This window comes from Lithobates pipiens, unplaced genomic scaffold (assembly GCF_037356315.1).
Source record: "Lithobates pipiens isolate NorthernLeopardFrog02 unplaced genomic scaffold, aLitPip1_a1.2 Scaffold_16, whole genome shotgun sequence".
Lineage (NCBI taxonomy): Eukaryota > Metazoa > Chordata > Amphibia > Anura > Ranidae > Lithobates > Lithobates pipiens.
Window position 1 is genome coordinate 54,350,898 of NW_027507748.1, and position 24,095 is coordinate 54,374,992.

Below are 24,095 nucleotides of genomic sequence, written 5' to 3' on the forward strand. Positions count from 1 at the left end.
AGCCCGCGCTGTCCCCGCTGATGGCCGCATCCATCTTCATCTCTCTTCCTTCTGGGGCCGCGGACTCCGATCCTGCGACTGTCCAGAGTCACGTGACATCGCTCCCGCTCTTGCACGCAGGAGCCATCAGTCCGGGCACTTGCTAGTGAGGAAACGGCCCGGAGGACCGAGTCTTCAAAGCGCATGATCGGGAATATGAAGTGTTGGGGTAACAAACGCTTTAATCCCTCCTGCCCTGACGGTCTGAAAGCACAGCAAAAATCATCGCTTTGTAAAGGGAATGTTCCCACCACTGTTGTGCGTTGCTGTGCCTTACAACACATTGCAAGTTACATTACAATTACAAGTGTAATTAAAGTAAAAAATAAATAAAAAATATGCCAGCATTGCACTGCATTGTAAGGACACATGGCAGTGTGTGTGTGTGTTTACAATGCACACCAGTACACGTGTGTTGTGTGCACCGGAACATGCTCCTATTGCTTTGAATGGGCCATAAAAGACCAGAGCAGTTCTAGTGATTTGTAGCTCAATCAATGCTCAGAAAGTAATCAGAGAGTTTTGTTGCTGCCTCGGGTCCTCTGCTACAAAGTTGTTGGTGTGATGTGGTTCTAAATTAGGGCTGGACAAATACCAGCATCATTATAATAGTGTAAACTAAATGGTATCTTGTTGATACCTAAAAAAAAAAAAAGCCTACTTTGGCTCCTGAACTGGACTGGCCGACTCCTAAATTCTACATCAATGTAGCCCCCCCCCCCCCCCCCACCGCCTCCCACACCATTATATTGTAGCCGGCCGCTCTGCTGTGTGTCTACCTTCCATAGCTTAACCAGTTACTATATGTACTATTATATTATATATTATATTATTATTATTTTTCAGTGATGTGATAGTTTGGCTGACAATTACTTGGTCATTCAGCTCTATAACCAAAATTTGTTGAAATCATTTTTTTTTTTTTAGACAGAAAGTTCTTTTGGTGGTATTCAAAACATTGCTTTTTATTTTTTTTATTTTTTACTATCTATATATATATATATATTTAATTAAATGAAATGAGACGAACAAACATAAACGAAATGTTGCCTTTGATGAGAATCTGCCATGACAGAGGCGCAGCTCGGTCGTGTCGCCGGCGCAACTGACAACGAGCCGGACTCTGGAGCATGTACTGAAATTAGGCAATTAGTGAAATGAGGCCAAATGAGCACGGCCCCTCGGGTAGAACCCGGACACTGCAAAACAACTGGGTTTGAACCGAGGAGCAGGAGGTGACAGTGAAATGAGTGAATCCGCCATGATAGAGGCCCGAATCGCCATGCCGTAACTTTGCGACTGAGCACGAAGCGGACTCTGGAGCATGTACTGAAATGAGGCCTGTCCTGGGGCACGCCGAGACGAATTAGTGCACAGGCGTGACTATTCGTGTCGGAGCGTGATAGGTGAAACGAAATGATACCCATGACAAAGACATGGATCAACGGCTGCGCTCAAGAAGTGACAGTGAACCCTGTCTCTGGTGCATGTACTGAAATGAGGCGTAGCAGCTGGGCACACCGGAACGAATCGGTGCATGTAACTGCGGCAGGATTCGAACCGGAGCGTAATAAGTGACACACCATGACAGAGACCGGAATCAACGACTGGCCCAACGATTCAGTAAAGAATCCGTCTCTGGAGCATGTATAGAAATGAGGCCAAACAACTGGGCCTACCGAGGCGAATCGGTGCATCGGTATAATGCGACTAGATTCGTAACGGGGCGTAATAGGTGACCAGAAATGATATGCCATGACAAAGACAAGAATCGAAAACCATGCCTGAACCTGCGAGTGATTCTGTCTCTGGAGCATGTATTGAAATGAGGCCGACAACTGGGGCACACCGGAGCGAATCGGTGCATCAGAGATGCGACTAGATTCGAATCGGAGCGCGAGTCGTGACCGAAATGAAATGAAATGAAATGATTGAAATGATTGAAATGATCCGGTTAATTAACCGGATCATTTCAATCATTTCATTTCATTTCATTTCGGTCACGAGTCGCGCTCCGATTCGAATCTAGTCGCATCTCTGATGCACCGATTCGCTCCGGTGTGCCGGATTCTTTACTGAATCGTTGGGCCAGTCGTTGATTCCGGTCTCTGTCATGGTGTGTCACTTATTACGCTCCGGAATCCTGCCGCAGTTACATGCACCGATTCGTTCCGGTGTGCCCAGCTGCTACGCCTCATTTCAGTACATGCACCAGAGACAGGGTTCACTGTCACTTCTTGAGCGCAGCCGTTGATCCATGTCTTTGTCATGGGTATCATTTCGTTTCACCGATCACGCTCCGACACGAATAGTCACGCCTGTGCACTAATTCGTCTCGGTGTGCCCCAGGACAGGCCTCATTTCAGTACATGCTCCAGAGTCCGCTTCGTGCTCAGTCGCAAAGTTACGGCATGGCGATTCGGGCCTCTATCATGGCGGATTCACTCATTTCACTGTCACCTCCTGCTCCTCGGTTCAAACCCAGTTGTTTTGCAGTGTCCGGGTTCTACCCGAGGGGCCGTGCTCATTTGGCCTCATTTCACTAATTGCCTAATTTCAGTACATGCTCCAGAGTCCGGCTCGTTGTCAGTTGCGCCGGCGACACGACCGAGCTGCGCCTCTGTCATGGCAGATTCTCATCAAAGGCAACATTTCGTTTATGTTTGTTCGTCTCATTTCATTAAATTTCATTTCATTTAAAAAAAAAAAAAAAGAAAGAAAGAAAAAAAAAAAAAAAAACAAAAAAAAATGGAAAAAAAAGGAAGAAAAGAAAAGTAAGGAAAAAAAAAAAAAACATTTCATTTTGTTTGTCTCATTTCATTTCATTTCATTTCAAAGCTCACCACTCCCATTGGAGTCACCATTTGGCCAGTTGTCTATGACAGGTATGGAGTTCTCAACTGGTTTTGCCTTCGTGTTTGCAGGTCAGTCGAGTCCAGTAGCACCCTCCATGCACTGATTCATCTAGGCATGCCCCAGTTGTCTTGACCTCATTTCGCTCTATGCTCCATAGTTCAAACTCATCGTTAATCACAACATACCAATTCTTGTCTATATCACGGCAAACATTTCATTTATTTCATTTCACATACTCATCGCTTACCGAGTCGGATCCACTCAAAACCAGCAACGCATTTGATCCGCACCCGTCATTTCAGCCTTACGGGTATAACTCAACAATTCATATCGGATTCATTTCATATACTCCACGATCGTTTGTGTCAGATTTATCACATATAACCAATTCATAGGATTCATTTCACACCTACATCCGATTCATATCGGATTCATTTCGCACACATCTATGTACAACTTTGTGCAAGTTGTTGCTAGCACGCATCCAATCACAAATGTCCTGCAGTCACCGCAAGCACACCCAGGCATAACTCCCTGCAATCGTGGCAGACTCACATCCAAGCATAAACTTCTTGCAATCGTTGCAAGCACGCATCCAAGCATAGACTTCTTGCAATGGTTGCTAACACACATCCTAACATAAAACTTTGCAGTTGTCGCTAGCAAGCCCCAGGCACAAACGTATTACTATCCTTGCTAGCAAGCAGTTCTGGCTGGCTCAGTGCATTGCTGGGTAAGGCCTGGATACTTTCCTAACGTATGTAGTATAACGGGGTTCTATATTGTAGGTAGGTTGATCCAGGGAGAAATCTGATTGCCTCTTGAGGGATCAGGAAGGAATTTTTTCCCCTGCTGTAGCTAATTAGAGCATTCTCTGCGGGGGTTTTTTGCCTTCCTCTGGATCAGCTGTGGGTATAGCATTGGGTGTGTCAGGTTGTGCAATGTTGTTTGTCTAAATTGTTGATTTTGTAGTGGGCTGGGTGGACTTTTGTCTTTTCAACCTAGCTAACTATGCATCCTAGCATAACTTCTTGCAATCGTAGCAAGCATGCATCCTGGCATAAACTTCTTCAGTCTTCGCAAGCACATGCAGTCATACTGCTCACAGCCACTACAAACACATCTCCAGTGATGTTAACTCCCTTGCTATCGTTGTAAGCACTCATTTAAGCGCAACACTTGCTATCACGGCTAGGCACGCAACTTAGCATAACTTGTAATCGTTGCAAGCACTTTTATGGCACTCAGCCACACATCATTTTCAGCGTTACTCATTTGGCCACTTAGCCCCAGTGACGCTTGCCCATCACAAAACTGCCATCTTTAGGGACATGTAGAATATCCTCGCACGCCAGTTTCCCCCTTGACAAGCTGACCCTATCAGGTCAGTTTTTCAAACACTTCACCCACACACAGGGGTATATCTAGAAGCAGCTTCAGTCTGTTACGAGAATGCTCAGTTCTGCAATATGGTCGTTCCCCAGGGTTGATCTTTATGTCATGCATCCTCGTCTTCCCCTCCCAGATTCAGGACCCCTGTCAGATCCTTAATCTGGACGCCGCGGATCTTTCAATGTCAGAGGTTCCATACTAGGTAGATCGGTATATCAATGTTCATACCGTCTATCTCGCCCCCATCACCCCAGGTAGTGTCAGATGTAGTGACCATCACAGGCTTCGCTGCAATTTTTGGCCACCATTGGTATACAGGAGCACGGCCTCCGGAAATATTCTTAAACCCCGGGTTTACCCGGATTTCCTCTCTCTTTAGCTATACCCCGTCATGGCAGCTCTGTCCCATAGTAACAGCCGCACAGCTCCGGGGTCGTTGCTCGACAGGGCGAACTATGGCCTTCGCCACCGACAACCAGCAGTGATTATTGCAAAGATAGGTCTAAGTCCTTAGCAGTCATGTCCTTCCTGTGTAGGCTGTACATTGTTCCTGGGCTAGAGCAATCTCGCAGCGGATGCACTGTCATGTTTAACTGGAGCCGATCCAGTATCAGCCGTTATCCTTGATCGGTCTTAGCTAAACCCCTGTTTAGCACAACATCTACAAACAGCGACCAAGCTCGTCAACATCTTACTTTCTCGCAACATGCTCCACCTACCAGACGGCCTGGAGGGCCTTCAAAAATTCCTGACACACCACTCCTGTGAAACTTCTAGCATCAGGCAGATACTGGCCTTTATCTCTTACTGTCATACCCAGCTAGCCCCATCCCATAACACTATTCGGCTATACCTAGCTGGCATGCAACATTTCTTGTCCTGGCGGGACCCCACAAACCTTCTTTATCCATGTCCCACGCTATTTGAACCATGCTACGTGAAGTCCAGGAACTCCAACCGGTGGTCGGTGCCAAATGCTTACCCGGACGGGTGACATCCTTAAGGGTATACCGACCATCCTGACTACCTCTTCGTTTGGTCTCTCCCCTAGCATGGTCCTACAGGCAGCCAGGTGTTGGCCTACTAAAAGGTCCCTGCGACCTGGAAAGTTCACCTGCGGCAATCCAGCAGGCCAAGAGCTACGTAGACGCTACTTAGCCTGCTACAAAGATCACTTCGTACTTCACCTAGCAGTTTCTAAAGAGCAGCAAGTAGGCTCCAGGGTAGACATCCACTTTACAGAATCGATAATAGCGGGTGTCCAGTTGCCACACTCAACCAGCCATTGACACTACTCTCCCAACAGTCAGACTCCAGTCCCCTTCTTCCTTTCTCATCAAGGCCTTGAGTACTGGTCAGTTTATGAAACACATAAGGGTACTTCTACGCAACTTTCACCTGAGTCGTATCCGGTACTCCCGTCACTCCTTCCGCATTGGGGCAGCCTCAGCAGCATTCCGTCACGGGGTCCCAGACCATGTCATTGAAAGGCTAGGCAGGTAGGAGTCTGCCTGCTTCGCCCAGTACAGCCACAACCCTCACGTGTAAATGGCTCAGACATTTATTAAACTCACTCAATGATCAAACTCAATTAATAAAGAACTATCCCCTACCGGAATGTTTTTGCCCCCTTATTTTGGTATACTGTACGTTAGACCAAGGCACACTTTCAGGTCTATTTCAAGTGGTGAGTTTATGTTAACCCTGTTTGTCATCCTTATCCGTACCGGACATAGGGCTCTGGACCATAAGTTAGAAGGCCAGTATGGTGGCCGGAATTTATGGGAGGAGCCCGGAGGGGTATTTAATCAGCCCATTCTGCTGTGTTCCTTGTCGGTTCCTGTGTGCGATACCCACCCTCCCATCCCCTTTTTAGGGCATTTCTCAAGGCATCATACTCCTCACAAGAGTACTCATTTCACTTAATTTCATGTTCATTTAATTTAATCCTCATTTCTTATCTAGGGTATGCCCCCTTATTTTGGTATACCGTACGTTATCATCCTTATCCGTACCGGACATAGGGCTCTGGACCATAAATATATATATATAGTTTGGTGTATATATAAGCGTGATATATATATATACCAATCTATATATATTTATATCTATAACTCTCTCTCTCTCTATATATAGAATCTATATTCTCTCTCTCTCTCTCTCTCTCTCTCTCTCTCTCTCTCTCTCCTCTCTCCTCTCTCTCCTCTCTCTCCTCTCTCCTCTCTCTCCTCTCTCTCCTCTCTCTCCTCTCTCTCCTCTCTCTCTCCTCTCTCTCCTCTCTCTCCTCTCTCTCCTCTCTCTCCTCTCTCCTCTCTCTCCTCTCTCTCCTCTCTCTCCTCTCTCTCCTCTCTCTCCTCTCTCTCCTCTCTCTCCTCTCTCTCCTCTCTCTCCTCTCTCTCTTCTCTCTCTTCTCTCTCTTCTCTCTCTCTCTCTCTCTCTCTCTCATAAAATCTCAAAATGTATTAGATCCTTTATATCAAGCTTATCTGTTATCCATATATGGATAAGAGATTAGCTTTATATAAAAAGACTATACTTTCCCTTTTAAAGTCCATGATTGGGTTGCAGTGAAAACGAGTGGGTCCAGGTGCTGTTTCCTGGGAGATAATGTAATTGCATTTGATACTATGACTCAAACAGAATGAACCTAGATGTTCTGTAGAGGATCCAGTGTGGGACTGAGATAAACCGCAGGCTGATGGAAATTTGACAGAGGCTGATGTGATGCAGACATGCGGTTTGCTGCCAGTGACATACCTGCTGTGTTATCCATACAGGCGTGATTGACATGCTGAGCTCACAGGCTGTTTTCTGAGCTCATCTGCTTGCAGGTCGTGCTCTTCAGAATGGCTTCATATCCAATTGTGTTATATCACTCAGCACCAGGGTGTTGCCGAGAGGATTATACACCATAACTGGGCTAAATGAGCAAGCTGTTTTGCGACGGCCGAGCAGAATATTCTTGTGTAATACAATATACAGTATAATAGCTATTAAACTGTAATGGATTTGGTTATTTTTTTTTATTATTATTTATATACAGTATTTCATTTGTTAAAAATATATCTAATCAATGACAAAGGATTCTCAGAGCACAATGGGTTCACTAAATAGCCGTAGTAGCTACCCTCTTGAAGCTTTGTATGTCTGATTTGAAACTTTAGACAGAGCTATATGAATAAGGATGAGCCGCTTTGATTCTTGTCCAGCTTTAGCGATTAAATATAATGAGACACTAGAGCTCCACTTACTGGCTTAAAAGGAAAACACAAAATACTTGAGGGAGTTATTTAATTTTTTTTTTTTTTTAGCTGAATAAAAGGAAAGTAAGGCTCCATTCAGACAAGTGCTGGGTACAGGCTTCCTGTGCTTGGGTGCCTTGAGGTTTCTTCATTACTGCCACCTCTGGGTATTCAGCATTTGGTAGTCTGATCCAGCCTATTGTGAGTACAGGGCCATGCATTTTTGGACCCTCTTGACTAATTGTCATGATACCATCTCTGTGTTGATACTTATTTTGTTCATTATACCCCCTACAGATTTATTACTACATGCATCTACCCCTGATGAAGTGAGCATGGTCTTGCGAAACACGTTAGCTTTACTTTTCATACCGCATTCACCTCATTTAGCCACTTGCTTACTGGGCACTTAAACCCCTTTCCTGTCCAGACCAATTTTCAGCTTTCAGCGCTAATGCACCTTGAATGACAATTGCCCGGTCATACAACACTGTACCCAAATGAATTCTTTATCATTTTTTTCCACAAATAGAGCTTTTTTTTATGGTATTTGATCACCTCTGCGGTTTTTATTTTTTGTTAAAAAAATTTTAAAAGACCGAAGTTAAAAAAAAATTTTTTTTTTTTAAATATTTTGTTATTAAATTTTGCAAACAGGTAATTTTTCTCCTTCATTCATGTACACTGATGAGGCAGCACGGATGGGCACCAATGTGTGGCAGTGATCGGCACTGATCAGCACTGGTTGGTTACACAAGCAGCACTGCTAGGTGGCACTGATTGGCACCACTGATGGGCATTGATAGGTGGCACTTATGGGCATTGATAGGTGGCACTCATGGGCATTGATAGGTGGTACTGGTGGGCACTGTGGGCAATGGCAGGTGGCACTGGCAGAGGATACTGGTGGCACAGATGAGGCAGAATTGCCTCTTCCTCTTCGGGACCAATGTCCCTTGCACATAAGCTGGTGATCGGCTTTTTTTTCTTCTCACTCTGTTAGCGCGAGGAGAAAAAAAAAACGATTACTGAGCTTTTGTTTACATCATGTGATCAGCTGTCATTGGATGACAGCTGATCACGTGGTGAGGGGTCGGGATCAGCCCCTTACTCGGACCTGTGATCACTTGGTCTTGGTGACTCGGTGAGCACGCGCCCTGCAGGGGGCACGCAGGGCGCATGCATAGGCAAGGCCTCATATGATGGCCTCCCAGAAATTCAGGTTGCGAATGCCAAGAGTTTAAATTCGCTGGGCGATTTCCTGTGTTTTTTTTTTTTTGTTTTTTTTTAGGTTTCTTCGGGAGTGCCTTGGCAAAATGCCTAAATATTTATCAAAAGTTGTATACAAGCCAGTAGGTAGATCAAGCCTTCCTTTTAGTTACACAAAGCCTCATTATGCATCATTACGACTTTGTAGACACTGGCATCCTAACCACCAATGATGTCATCAGTTGGTAAGGAGGGTGTCTGTGGCCTCTACAACATCCTTGTTTGACCCTCCTGTGCCCCTCTCCCTCAGCACTGGGGTGACATTAGCAGATTAATGGAGAGAAAATGAGGGAGAAGAGAAACATTGGAATACTAGTCGGTACCAGTGTGCAAAAGTGCTATTTGAGAGAGAGATAATATTTTTTTTTTTTTCTCTCCATAGACCACAACACTTTGGTAGGATGGGGAAGGTTGTTGTTTTTTTGCTTTTTATTTATTTATTTTTTTCAGTTTTTTTATATTGCTGTCTATTTATTCCTGTTATGGTAACCTCATCCCCTCATTTCTTGTCCAAGTGTAACAGAGATATAAAATGATGGAAAATCCCCCCCCCTCCCCCCCCCCCCCGATCTCCCATCAGGCACAGGGAATTTAAAACCCAACAGAGCTTCTAATCTATCCTCATTTCTGATTCATTCAAAATTAAAGTGCAACTCCAAGATTTACCCCTTGTATACAGGAAGGGAGATCCAAGGAACAAAATATTTAGAGTTCTACTTTAAAATAAACATTTTGGCTGGAGTTGGGTTTTTAAAACCGCATGCTGGTTATGGTACTTGCGATTTTGTATTGAGAAGGAGCCAAAATCACATTCCTTTCATAGTGTTTGATGACCTACCCACAGACCTTAGATGGATCTCAGGAGACTCGTGAGCAACTTCTAAGTTGTACAGTTTTATAAAGACCAACAACTTTTTTTGCCTTGGATATGTTCCCAAAATATTTATGTGACAGTATCAGATTGTAGCAGAACAATTCTGGAAGGTATGGCGGTCACTGGGGTTGATTTACTAAAAGTAGAGAGAAGAAAATCTGGTGCAGCTCTTCATAGAAACCAATCAGCTTCCAGATTTTATCTTTAAAGCTCAACCACTTCCGGACCGCCCACCGTCATTATACGCCGGTACTTTGAAGAAGAATATCATTGTTATGGCAGCAGCTAGCTGCCATAACTCCGGTATCCTCTTCTTCAGCGGGCAGTTCCCTTCAATATAAATGTGGTCTCTGTGGTGGATTCGCCACAAGGTCACTTTTATAGGCGGTGGGAGAGGGCCCCCCCTCCCGCCGCGATCCGATGCCTTCCGCCGCTTACCGGAGCCGCCAGCAGCAGCGGAGGCGATCGGATCTTCTCTCTTGTGTGACATGGAGATTAGTGAGGGGAAGATGGCCCCCACCCGTCTCCGTATCATTTTGGGGGGGTGGAAGCAAAGTCAAAATGTCACTTCAGCCCATGGCTCTTAAAGGGCCATTTTTTTGTATTTTTTTTTAAATGACAAATTTTTTATTTATTTATTGCATTTTAGTGTAAGTATGAGATTTGAGGACTTTTTGACTTTTTTGTGCTTTTTTTCTATTACAAGGGATGTTTACATTCCTTGTAATAGGAATAAAAGTGACACAATATTTATTTAAAGAATAGTGTAAAAATAAAAAGTAAAATAAATAAGGAAATATAAATAAATGTTTAAACACACTTGAGCTCGCGGGCAGAAGCGAACGCATACGTGAGAAGCGCCTGCATATTAAAACAGTGTTCAAACCACACATGTGAGGTATCTCTGCAATCAGTAGAGTGAGAGCAATAATTCTAGCCCTATACCTCCTCTGTAGCTCAAAACATGCAACCTGTACAATTTTTGAAACGTCGCCTATGGAGATTTTTAAGGGTAAATATTTGTCGCCATTCCACGAGTGGGCGCAATTTTGAAGCGTGTGGGGTATCAATTTACTCGGCGTAACATTATTTTTCACAATAAAAAATGAGCCAACTTTACTGTTGTCTTATTTTTTAATTCAAAAAAGTGTATTTTTCCCAAAAAAGTGCGCTTGTAAGAGCGCTGTGCAAATACGATGTGACAGAAAGTATTGCAACAACTGCCATTTTATTCTCTAGGGTGTTAGGGAAAAAATGCATAATGTTTGGGGGTTCTTAGTAATTTTCTAGCAAAAAAAAAAAAAATGGTTTAACCCGCTGACGTTTGTTTTTATTTTTTTCTGACCTGCAAGGGAAAAGTCATAATGAGCTAGTATGCACCTGTCTTCCGGGTATTGCGGCTCCAGCACTGTGAGTGTGCGCTGATGAGGTGACACTAATAGGCTGCACTGATGGGTGGCACTGGTGGGCACAGATGGGTGGCACGGATAGGCAGCATTGATGGGCAGCAATAATGGGAGGCACTGATAGCCAGCACTGACTGGCATCACTAATGGGTAATGATTGCTGGCCCTGGTGGGCTCTGATTGCTGGCCCTGGTGGGCACTGATTTCTGGCCCTGGTGGCGCTTTATTGTAATCAGGGCACTCATGATCAGTGCCCTGATTACATGTCCCCTGTGAGGAGATGCCGCTGATCGGCTCTCCTCACCACACTCTGTCAGTGTGAGGCGATGAGAGCCAATTACCGGCATTTCTGTGTTTACATGTGACCGGCTGTGAATGGACACAGCCGATCACATGGTTAAAGAGCCGTGGCCGCAGCTCTTTACAGGGATCGGGGTTGCACTGTGTCCTAGCAACATGCCGTGGGCGCACAAGAGTGGCCGTTCTAGGACCACATCATATGATATCGTCCCAGATCATTTGATGGTGGGCGGGCGGTAAGCAGTTAAACAGCAATGTGGTGCAATTCCTTTCTGAATCGCATGCTGTTACCTGCACCACTCCTGTGTGAACCTAGTCTCAGAAATATCCTCCATTAAACAATTTTCACAAGAATAAAGATGGCTATACTCTACAAAGTGGTGAGGGCAGTTATGTGAAGGGGGTGCTATAAAGGGGTTGAAGACAGTTGTGTAGGGTAGGGGGGTGCTATAAAGGGGGTGAGGATAGTTGTGTTGTGTAGGGTAGGGGGGAGCTATAAAGGGGGTGAGGACAGGAATGTGAAGGGGGTGCTATAAAGGGGGTGAAGACAGTGATTTGTAGGGTAGGGGGTGCTATAAAGGGGCTGAGGACAGGAATGTGTAGGGGGGTGCTATAAAGGGGGTGAGGACAAGAACGTGAAGGGGGGCTGGGAACTGCAATTTGAAGTAGGGGGTGCTATAAAGGAGGGCCACAGACAAGAATGTGAAGGGGGGCTGAGGACTGTAATGTGAAAGGGATGATGTGCAGGGGGTGTGAGAACACTGATGTAATAAAAAGGATTGTGATGTGAAGGATCTGAGGCTAGCTTCACATTATTCATACTGTGTGTAGGCGACCCCTTTATTGCAGTGGGCTGCCTTATAAGCAGAAAAATAAGTCCCTGCCCTGACCCCTTTTATTTATTTTTTTAAATTCCACCGAACGAAGCTGCATGGTACTGTGACACTCGCAGAGGTGCCATTGAGAGTCAAACATGATTCAGACCTCGGCTTGAAGAAAATTGTACTGACTGGACCTGCATGAATTTTAATTCAATACCCCTGGTCTACAGGCTTGGAAAGATCAATTTGTAAATGGATAGAAAACTAGCTAAAAGTCAGAATTCAGAGAGTAGTGGTTAATGATTCTTACTCTGAATGGTCTAAGGTTATCAGTAGTGTACCCCAAGGTTCAGTGCTGGGACCCTTACTTTTTAATACCTTTATAAATGATATTGGGTCTGGGATTAAAAGCAACATTTCAGTGTTTGCAGATGACACCAAGCTATGCAGTGAAATAACATCTGTACAGGATGTCTCCAACTTACAAGCTGACCCCAATGCACTTTAACTGGGCAACTGTGTGGCAAATGAGGTTTAATGTGGATAAATGTAAAGTTATGCACTTGGGGGCTAAGAATATGCATCATACATACTAGGGGAGTACAACTGGGGGAATCCATAGTGGAGAAGGATCTGGGGATTTTGGTAGATCATAAGCTTAATAATATCATGCAATGCCAAGCTGCTGTTTCCGAAGCGAGCAAAGTCCTTTCTTGTATTAAGAGAGGTATGGACTCCAGAGAGAGAGATATCATTTTGCCCCTGTACAAATCATTAGTAAGACCTCATCTGGAATATGCAGTTCAGTTTTAGGCACCAGTTCTCAAAAAAGGATATCGGGGAACTGGAGAAAGTGCAGAGAAGGGCAACCAAACTGATAGAGGCATGTAGGAGCTCGGTTATGGTTATGGGGAAAAATTAGAGGAACTGAATTTATTCTCTCTTGAGAAAAGGAGATTAAGGGGGAATATGATCAGCATGTACAAATACATAAGTGGTCCATATAGTGATCTTGGTGTTGAGCTATTCACTTTAAAGCGGATGTCCACCCTAAAGTGGACCTTCCGCTCATCGGAACCCTCCCCCCCTCCGGTGCCACAATCGGCACCTTTCAGGGGGGAGGGGGGTGCAGTTACCTGGATAATCCAGGTAACTGCACCCACTTCCGGGATAGCTCTCTGCGGAAAGGGGCGTAACTTACGCCCCTTTCCGCAAGTGCCCGCCCCTTCCCGCAAGTGCCCCGCTGCCTGCTGGGAAACACACAGATCCCAGAGGCAGCGGGGACCGTCCTCATTGCGCAGCGCGGCTCGCGCATGCGCAGTAGGGAACCGGGAAATGAAGCCGAAAGGCTCCATTTCCTGATTCCCATACCCAAGATGGCGGCGGCAGCACTCGAGTGTCGATCTAGAGATCGGCTTCGGGTGCCGACATCGCGGGCGCGCTGGACAGGTAAGTGTCACTATTTTAAAAGTCAGCAGCTGCAGTATTTGTAGCTGCTGGCTGTTAAAAAAAAAAAAAAAAAAAGCGGAGTCCCGGTGGACTCCCGCTTTAAGGTCATCACAGTGGACAAGGGGGCACTCTTTACGTCTAGATGAAAAAAGATTTAATCTCCATATACGGAAAGGTTTCTTCACAATAAACGCTATAGGGGGTTATTTAGGAAAGGCAACTCCACTTTGCACTGCAAGTTCATTTGAAAGTGCAGTTGCTCTAAATCTAAGGGGTAGATCTGAAATGAGGGGAAGCTCTGCTGATTTTATCATCCAATCATGTGCAAGCTAAAATGCTGTTTTTTATTTTCCTTGCATGTCCCCCTCGGCTCTACAGCGACTTTACTTCCAAGTGCACTTTCAGTGCAAAGTGGATTTTCCTTTAGTAAATAACCCCTACAGACTCCCTCCAGAGGTGATTCTGGCCAGCTCAGTAGATTGCGTTAAAAAAGGCCTGGATTCTTTCCCAAACGTACATAATATACTTGGGTACTAATATTTATAGATACAGTTTATCCAGGGAAAATCCAGTTGCCGTTCGGGGGATCAGGAAGGAGATTTTTTCCCCTGCTGTAACAAATTAGAACATGCTTTGCTGGAGGTTATTTGCCTTCCTCCGGATCAACTGTGGGTGAAGGATTGTGTATATGGGATTGTATGTTTTTTGTTTGGTTGAACTGGATGGACTTGTGTCTTTTTTCAACCTGACAATATATGTAACTATGATCGCTCACCTTCCACACCTCCTCCAATTTTGTCCTATATATCAAATAGGTCATTTTCCCCTTTAAGGCCGGGTTCACACTGGTACGACACAACTGTTGTACGACTGTCAATCCTACTTTGCCCTGCGACATTGGTCCTACTTCAGTCCTATTTCCATCCGACTTGAATGAACAGGATAGGATTTTGCTCCGACTTTGAGATAGTCTGACTTGTCCTTTGACCAATCAAAATAATCCCAGTGTGACATAAATTCCTTTTCCTGCTGCTGTAATCACCACTTCGGATGTCACAAGTTGGATGGTTAGGAGGAGGACCCAACTTCAATGACAATGAGGCCGGGTTCACACTGGTGTGACACGACAGTCATACCGCTTAGGATCTGACTTTTACCTGCGACTTGAAGTCTGACATGCGTCAAACTTCAATGAACAGGGATCCGACTTTGATCCCCGACAATACCAGGCACTGTGTCTGGTACGAATCTTTAGGGGGAACTCCATGCAAAATGTTAAAAAAAACAAAAAACGGCATTGGTTCCCCCTCAAAGAGCATACCAGACCCTTATCCGAGCACACAGCCCGGAAGGTCAGGAAAGGGGGTGGGGACGAGCGAGCGGTAATAAACCTCAAGATCCTTTTTCTCGCAGTGCAGGTGTATCAATTGGCTCCAATCACCTTCAAACTTTATGGACCTTTTTAAGGTTGGCTTTCAGCTTAAAACAAGTCTTTTTATTAAAAATATAGTGAACTCGCATTTATATGTGCATTAAAACCTGGTGCACAACAGAGTAAACGTTTCAGAGATGTCCCCTTAAATAGTCAACAGCAAATTAAGTTTTTGTCTGGGATAAATTGGAATGAAAGAATGGTCTTAGAATGTTCTTACGAGAATTTTCATAAGTACGTAGATACAAAATTCTATTAGTGCTTGGCCAACTTAACCCTGTCCCCACTGCAAAATTTTCCCATTTGTTCCCGTTTTGGTATTCCTGTAGTGACTCAAAATTTCCCATTTGCTTTTAGTCCTAGTAACAGTTGTCACCAGGACAAATAAAGCTTACAATATTTGAAACCAAGTAAAAGTCTTTTTTGAGAATAGTCTTAGAGTCAATAAGGATGCATATATAGATGAGGATACAAAAGGTCTTGCTGCTCCTAATGGCAGAGGGAGATTCACAGGTGTGCGAAAAATCAAGCCGGAAGAAGGCACAAAGGCTAGAAACTAACACTAATTCTTTAAAAAAAAGTTAATTTTGCACTCAGTTAATAGTGGTGCCTTAATCAAAACCTAAGGTCCAGCAGCAGCACACCACCTTCCGTGGACAGCAGTTGGACTGTAACACAGATGCTCCACCAACTTAGCAACCCTTGGAGCCAGCAGACACCCGCTATGCTGTTTCTGAGTGGCGTCCTCCATTGCAAGCACCTCCTGTGACAAGCACACACTATTTTCACGTCCCCTCACAATTGCTGAAATATGCCTGCTTTCTCAAGTCCTTAATCCTAATGTTAGAGACACAGATAGCAATAAATACTTGACTATACCAACACTTTAAAACTGCTATCTTGTGTAAAGTGCAATAGTGAGCTTTAACACATCACAGTTTATCTGTCAATCAAAATACAGCTCTTGTTTGTATTCTCTAACCTGCTGAAAGCTTTCTTCTGATTGGTAGCTGTGGGTTACTGAACATCTTCGCAATCTCTCTTGCTTTTATTTCTTTTAAACTGCATATCATCTTGCCAAAATTTGGCCAGTGATGAACAATAATTGGTGTCTCTCTCTACAGGATAAACACCTTGATGTTCTCCAGTGGATTCAATCAAAGACAAAGAATGGGTTGATCAAATCCAGCAAGATGTCTCTGAAGGTGTTGGAGTCTTCTCAGTATGACATAGATATAACTCCATCTCTGGTGCCCCTGATAACAACAGAGGAAGACTTCATCTGTGAGGACTTCAGCCTGGAGAAGTACAGGGAGAACCTCCGTACTGAAACACTTGGGAAAATGGTGCTGTTTTCTGAGGTCACCACCACCACGTTTAACCTTCTGGATGGGTAAGTCCTCGGGCTGCTTCACAAAACAACTACTGGTTTGACGCATAGCAATGGAAGACAAGCTAGAATAAAGTTTTGATACTGCTAGCAACTGATTAATATGGGAGATTCTCTTGGGTATCATTGGACCAATCATTACAGGATGTCCCCATAGAAAGGCTGGTTGATTGGCCGCATTTATCAGCTTTAAAGCCCAACTCCTGGCAAAGAAAGCTTTCCCAATTATTAGGGCCATGCGTGGGTTAACTGCTCGCTTTGTCCAGGGGTGACCAAAAAGTCATAACTCCCCTGATCCTCCGCTCCAGCGGCAAATGGCGCTCCCTCATGATCCAGCCATGGACTGTTCCTGATGTCCTCGTGTCCAGAGCAGGTCCATGGGCATGATGACGTCGGGAACAGTCCACTGCACAAGTATTCTAGACCGTGGGGGGGAGGGGGGAGATAGGAGCTGCACGGATCGGCCTTTTGCTCGGAGGATCAGATGATTGGGTAAGTTATATCTCTGCTCTCCTCCCCTCTAGACAAAAACGAGTAGTTGACCTGTACAGTGTGGCCACAGCCCTACTGCTTGGGAAAAAAAATAAAAAATCATGGAGTTTACAGTAGCTTTAAAGAGTAATTTCACCATTTATATAAATTTTCCAAAAATTACCTAAGCATGTTAGCGTCTCTATTATGCTAATAAGCAGTCTTCGGGTGTTAAAAATGATGCAGAGTTCACTGCATACTAAAACCTGCTTCAGTTCGGTGGATACTGGCATAGGTCAAGCAGGTCTACTTATTGAAATTGCATCATTAGCTTCAATGTTTCAAAAAATGTTTCAAAAATTGCAGTCTTTGTGACATTCCTCTAGACATGCAGCTCCCTTGGCAAGCATCTCAACTAAGATAAATGACTTATTACAGTCAACCTAAGCACACTGCATGGGATTCGTGAAATTTTACTTTAAAGGGTAAATCCACTTTCATGGGAACAAAAAAATAGCAAAAAAAAAATATATATATATATAGAATTGATACACAAGCCATATTGTAATTGAATGTTATTAAAAATTCTCATTCCTTTTCAATCTGCAGCGCTGTCATTTTCTGTAAAATTCAATGCAATATGTAAAGCTTGGAGGCCTTTGGTACACCATTGGTGTATGGAAAAAAACCCCAGAAATTTAATTTCCTGCTTGTGTGATTGGCTCACTGATTTTCCCAGAAACCGGCACTAAGATACAAGTCAGAGTTTAGTCATCCTCTGAAACAATTTTTTTAGTTTGGTGAGATATTCTCTAATGGGATGCAGACCCTACCACCCTCCTCATTTGAACATAAGCTGATTGATTAATGAAAGTCACTCCCATTCAGATTTACTCTGCACATAAGAAAACAAACAGCTATTTCTTTACAGCAACAAAAAGTTTGAAACTGCATTGGTAAAATCTTTGCAATGTACACAAATCACCCAGAGGGGATTGTTTTTTTTCTCAACAGAAGTGAATTTCTCTTTCGTTCATGGCTGTCCTCAGTCAGTATATAACCCCCTTCCTGCTCTAGGTATTCAGTTTATTTCTGTCTAGTCAGCAGTAAGGACCTAGCTCCTTGCTGGGATCTTTTGGTCCTAGCAAATTTAGATTTTTGTCTCTTTCTTCCATGCATTTTCTCCTGGAAGATGTACAATCAACTGTCAGGCTGGGCGAGGGGCTGGATAATCTAGATCCAGTGGTCTCCCCAGTCCAGCCAGTGAGAACGTGCAGACTGCAGCTACGTACTAGGTTGGCCGCGACATAGCCTCAACGGACGGAGGCTGGCCCACAAGTTAAACGCCTCACAGGGTCGCAGACGAACTGGCTCTGGTCTGAGTCGCAGCGGTTCCTTGGCCAACAGCCCCCACTTCGGTGTTCTGTCTGGAGGGTCACCCGCACCATGGATCAGTAAGTACAGTCTCCCCTCTCCTCCTTGGTGCGGTTTGAGGCAGGCGCGGGTACCCTCCAGGGATGGTCAAACCTGCCTGCAAGATCCCTCCTCCCATCCATCCTAAAGTCCCTTGGTTAAGCTGGGCTTCCCCCTCCCCCCATAGATTGGTGGGAGTCCCAGGGCAGGCAGCAGGGACCTCTGGGGGTCTCCCCCACCATTCCCCTTCTGGGTGGTGTGTGTCCTGCCCTGGCGGTAAGGGGGGGTTCCAGTGCATAGGGTTCAGCGGAGACCCCTAGGTGCGTGCCCTCCTGTGTGTGCAGTGTGAGGTAGTGTGCAGTTTGGGGATCACAGTGCTGAGAGCACAGCGGTGTCCCCTTAAATGTTCACTTTGCCTGGTGGAGTACAGTACCTTTTGGAGGGGGATCCCCTTGCAGAGGGAGCAGTTTTGAAGGCACAGAGAGGATCTTGACAGCATGCTTCAGCATGTCAAATGGCCATTTTCTCTTGGTCTGGCTGGTCTCCGGCCGGCGACTGTTTGTGTAGCCATACCATTTTTCGTTAGTTTAGTGAGACGCTAGTTTCGCCAGATTAGGTGAAAATGCAAAACTCTGGTGGGTGTAACAAGATGTCTACTTTCCCCCTTCTCAGTGTATCCTTACTGTGGAGGAGTGCGAGGTGTAGCAAGATGGCGGCGACAGAACGTCACTTCCGTTACACCAGGAATCCTCAAACTACGGCCCTCCAGCTGTTGCGAAACTACACATCCCATGAGGCATTGTAAAACTCTGACATTCACAGACATGACTAGGCATGATGGGAATTGTAGTTCCTGAACAACTGGAGGGCCATAGTTTGAAGACCCCTGCGTTACACATTCTGACGGGTCGCCTAATCTGAAGAAACACCAGAACCTCGTAGAGATGCCAAAGCTCCTTCTTCTTCCTCCCCTATGCTTCTCTTCTTGTCCTGGGATAAACGTTTCTCAGTACGCTACCCCTTTTGAAAAATCACTTTTAAAAAGGTGGACTACCCCACCATTGGTGGACCTCCTGTTTCCAGGTTGAATAAAGCAACCATGAACCCAGTAGAGGAATCCCCGTCCTTTAAGGACCCGGCTGACAGGAAAGCAGAGGCTGTGGCATGCAGCATGTTTACTATGGCTGGGTCGGCATAGCGTCCAGTCTTGGCCTCGGCCCTGGTGTCGCAAGCCCTAACTGAATGGCCCAAGCTTTTGCGACATTGTCTGAGTAGTGAGCAGATTCCCACTGCTTTTGTTGATTTAGCAGACCAGTTGGTAAATGGGCTGCAGTATATTTGTGATACAGCTGTGGATGCAGATCCTGTGCTGTCAAAGCTTTCTGTTTCAGCGGTGGTGATTGGCAGACCAAGCCTCTAAAAAAGCTCTCATTGATCTGCCCTTTCAAGGCGACCGCCTGTTTGGGGCTACTCTGGATGACATCATTAAGGGTGTCACAGGGGGGAAGAGTACCTTCCTGCCTCAATCTAGGAAAGGAAAGAAGCCTCGTCGCAGACAGGGGCCTTCTTTCTGAGCCCATAAGGAATTCTTCCGGGCTCCCGGGACTTCAGATAAAGGATCTCTCAAGTCTTCTCTGGGAAGTTCTAGGCAATTTTGGTCTGGTAAGCCTAGATCTTGCTTCTTCGGATCCACTGACAAGATTCCTTCAGCATGAAGGTCTGCCCTCACCCATTGCTGGGGTGGAGGGACACCTTCACTGGTTTCCAGATTCATGGGCCTCCTTTGTGAGCATCAAGGGGGTCCACAAATTGAACCTTTTGGGGGTACCAAAGAAGGGGGACATAATTTGTCCACTTCAGAGGGATCTTTGTCTCCTTGTGTGGGTATAATTCCTGTAAAGGTTTGGGTGACGTCCAAACTACCCAAGGTCCCCTCTAGCCCTTTCCAGGAAATTGGGCTACCTGGGTCTGGTCCTCTGGTAGATGCTACAGTGATCCTAGTGCCACTGCGGGGCCAACATCTTCCTCTTCTGCGGTGCCTGCGAAGGACCGAGGATGAAAGTCTTCTGGTGGCCGTAAACATCCCTTGGGAGCTACCTCTCAGAGGACCAGTCATATCAAGGGCTGATCTTCCATCCTGCTATATAGTAACTGGTTTTAATGACCTAGCCATTGAAAGCCAGGTACTGAGAGATAGAGGTCTGTCGGGATCAGTGATCCCTACTATGGTGAAGGAAAGGAAGTCGACGTCTAGTGAAATATACCATTGTACGTGGAAAACGTACATTTCTTGGTATGAGTCGATTGGCGTTCATCCTTGATCCTTTTCTGTGGCACCAATCTTAGCTTTTCTTCAACAGGGCATTGAGCAGAAGTTGTCTTTGAGCACCATCAAGGCCCAGATGTCTGCCTTAGCAGACTTCTTTCAGCGACCCCCCCTAGCCACTCACTCTTTAGTTCGCACCTTCTTTCAAGGAGTCTGGCATGTGGCTCCACCCTGTAGGTCTCTTTTGCCGCCATGAGATTTAAACTATAAACTATTAAGTACTATCTGTTCTCCAAAAGCCTCCATTTGAGAATATTCGGGAGATTCCCTTACCTACAGTACCTTCACTAAATTCTATAAAGTAGATATTTTGGCATCTGCAGATGCTTCTTTTGGCCGCAAGGTTTTGCAGGCTGTTGTTTCTTCTTGAGGGGTGTTTTTTCTTAAACATTTTTTATTCCAGATGGGGCTCCTGTGATCCGGTTAAGGCTCCTGTGTCCTGATTAGGGCTCTTGTAGTTAGCCTTGGGTTATTTTGCCCACCCCTCATTTTTCTTTGGCACTGTTTTTGGACGTCCCAATGGTCAAAATTAAGGAGGCACTGTGTCCGTCGAAGTAACTAAAGAGAAAATTGGATTTTTGTACTCACCGTAAAATCCATTTCGCTGAATTTATCAACGGACACAGGATCCACCTCTCTATGGAGTTTTTTTTATACTTCTATTACCGATTGCTACTAAACTGAATACCTAGAACCGGGAGGGTGTTATATACTGACTGAGGACAGCCCATGGGCATATCCAGTTTTTTTTTATTCTGCCTAGTCCTACTCCTGTGGAGGCGATTATAACCCAATGGTCAAGATTAAGGAGGCTTTTGTGTCTGTCAAACTCAGAGAAATGGATTTTACGGTGAGTATAAAAATCCAATTTTTTCTTTAAACTCTGTGCAGACTTCTTGCAAAAGCAATCAGTAGGGGACATGAATGGGGGAAAAAAAATCTGTGAAGTTCATAAATGAAGTACTGTTGTCGTACTACTGGTTCTAGGAAGTCAAATGATTTTTTTTGGGTTGCATAGCTTAGTGCAGAGAAAATGAATTTTTTTTTTATTTTATTGACGTAATATTACTTAATTGCTTGTGTAGCATTTATGTATAAAAACAAAGAATGCTGGTAGAAAAAAAACAGTTGGTCCATTGAGTCTTCAGTTTTTTTGTTTACTGTTAAGCTTTTTTTTTTCAACCATTTTGTCTGAATATATCTCAGGCATGTTTGAGCTCACTGTTGACTGACTCGCTACCATTGCCGGATGGCTGTACCAAGAATCCACCAGTGAAATAGAACTTTTTAAGGTTACCTTTGACTTTTCCTCTTGCTAGTTTGTACTTGTAATATGAAGCCATGTCCTGGATCTTGGCTTCATAGTAAAAAAAAAACTGCTTTCCTGAACCTTATTCACACTCTTAATGTATTTAACCCTTACCCTGCCACCAAAGTATGTCATATGTTGACAGCAGTGGGGGGTTTACACACACTTCTGGTTGCAACAGCATGTAAATCTGACAAGCCAGCTGTCAGGTAGAAGCAATCACTTCCATGCATTCCTCCTCTGCCATTTTCCTGGCTTTTACTGTCTCACCTGAGGACCCATGGCCACCATGGTGGGAGCCACTGGGTAGAGCAGGGGTCTCCAAACTTTCTAAGCAAAGGACCAGTTTACTGTCCTTGAGGCTTTGGGGGGGGGGGGGGCAGCAGACTGTGGCCAGTGGGAGTAGAAAATGACCCAAACATCAGTGCCCCATCATTATGTTTTAATTGGAGGAATAGAGCCCCATTGATGATATCAATGAGAAGGATAGTGCCCCATTGTTGGTGTCAATAAGGGGAATGGTGTTACATCATTGGTGTCAGTTGGTGAAATAGTGTCCCAAGGGCCAGATAAAGGCAAGCAAAGAGCCACATCTGGCCCTGAGCCGCAGTTTGGAGACCACTGGGGTAGAGGGGAGTATTCTGACTCCAACTGTTGTAATAGGGACTTATCCCTTGCCGAGACCTTTATGCCTGGCCTTTATAAGCAGATATAATCACCACGGTTAGTTCTTAGATAGCTTGAACTCACCAGAGATAGTTTCTTCCATAAGCGTGGCTCTTTATTGCAAGCAGCAGGTATAGCAAACAACAATATGTGGCAGATGAATGAAAGACGGTATCCGCAGGTCAAAACATAGTAATGCGTTTTAGGATGTAAGCAGATGGCAGGAGGCCTATACAGAATTGCCCATCTCATTCATCCCAAGACAGAAACGGGAACAGGAAATACATCACAAGATGGGTGGGGACACAGACAATGATGATGCAATAACTAAAATGACCACAAGATGACAGTATAATAACCAATTATATAAACATTAACATAACTATATATACCATTACATTTTACTCAACCAGTGTAACAGCACAGGGAGAGAGACTAGCAAACATTTATTCGTGGATCACTTTTAGCTATGATGAACCCAGAAGCAACATTGCATCACTTCCAGGTTCAGCTGTCACTTTCCCCAGCTGCTGTGGCTGGAAAAGAAGATAATGAAGTGTGATTGGCATGGGGGCATCAGGGATCTAATTAACCCCTGATCCTTTAAAGAGAACCTGTTATAGCAAAATGCTGCCAAATAGAACTTTTGGTAAAAAAATTTAAGTTGCACCCAAATATTTGAACCATTCCCCCCAAAAAATCCCCCATTCCACACACACGCATTTACAAATGCAAATACACATGTTAGGGGGGCCTGCATACAAAAACATTGATTGTGTTAAACGTGCTACATTTAACGCACACTCTGGTGTAAGAACAATAATTCTAGGCCATTATTTATATTTGACTCTAAACTGATGACTTTTAGGGGCTTCTAACACATTACCTATGGGACAATTTTGAATCCAAAGTTTGTCGTCGTTTTATGGATGCATACAGTTTTAAGGCTTGACATGTTGGGTATTTGTTTACTTTGCACATCCTCATCTTTTATATTTTATCAAAAATTGGGTGCCCTAAATTTAATTTTAGAGTGTTTTGTAATGAATATTTTACAAACTGTTGCACTAATATCATGTGACATAAACATTTGTAACTACCACAATTTTATTCTCCAGGGTCTCTGCTTTCGTCTCTCTTGCATGCAGTGCTGAGATAAAGGACCAGTAGCCCTAAAACTCCCTTTTGTCAAATCTGTTAAACATTTAGAAAGGCTTTTGGTAATATTTCCCAAACTTGCAAAAAAAAAAAAAATCTGAATTTTTCGACTTTGTATCAGTTTCATCCTGCAGCTTATTTTTTCATGTTAGCAGCCATTTTAGACTACAGAAGGCTGGAAACTGGCAGCTGGTAGCATCTTTCCATATGATTATCGCACAGGAAGTCAGTTGTGTGTTGGAAATAAAATATCCTTCACAAAATCTCCTATATTGCCTGTTC

General features: G+C 44.5%; 1 protein-coding gene across 2 annotated transcripts in view; it reads left to right on the forward strand.

Moving 5' to 3' along the window:
* The window catches only part of HLCS (holocarboxylase synthetase), a 289,685-nt gene that overhangs the window by 101,092 nt on the left and 164,498 nt on the right, over nt 1-24,095 (forward strand). For both annotated transcript variants that reach the window (XM_077479916.1, XM_077479917.1), the window contains one exon: nt 16,205-16,473. In XM_077479916.1, coding sequence (XP_077336042.1) covers nt 16,205-16,473 — 269 coding nt within the window. The remainder of the gene's footprint in view (nt 1-16,204; nt 16,474-24,095) is intronic.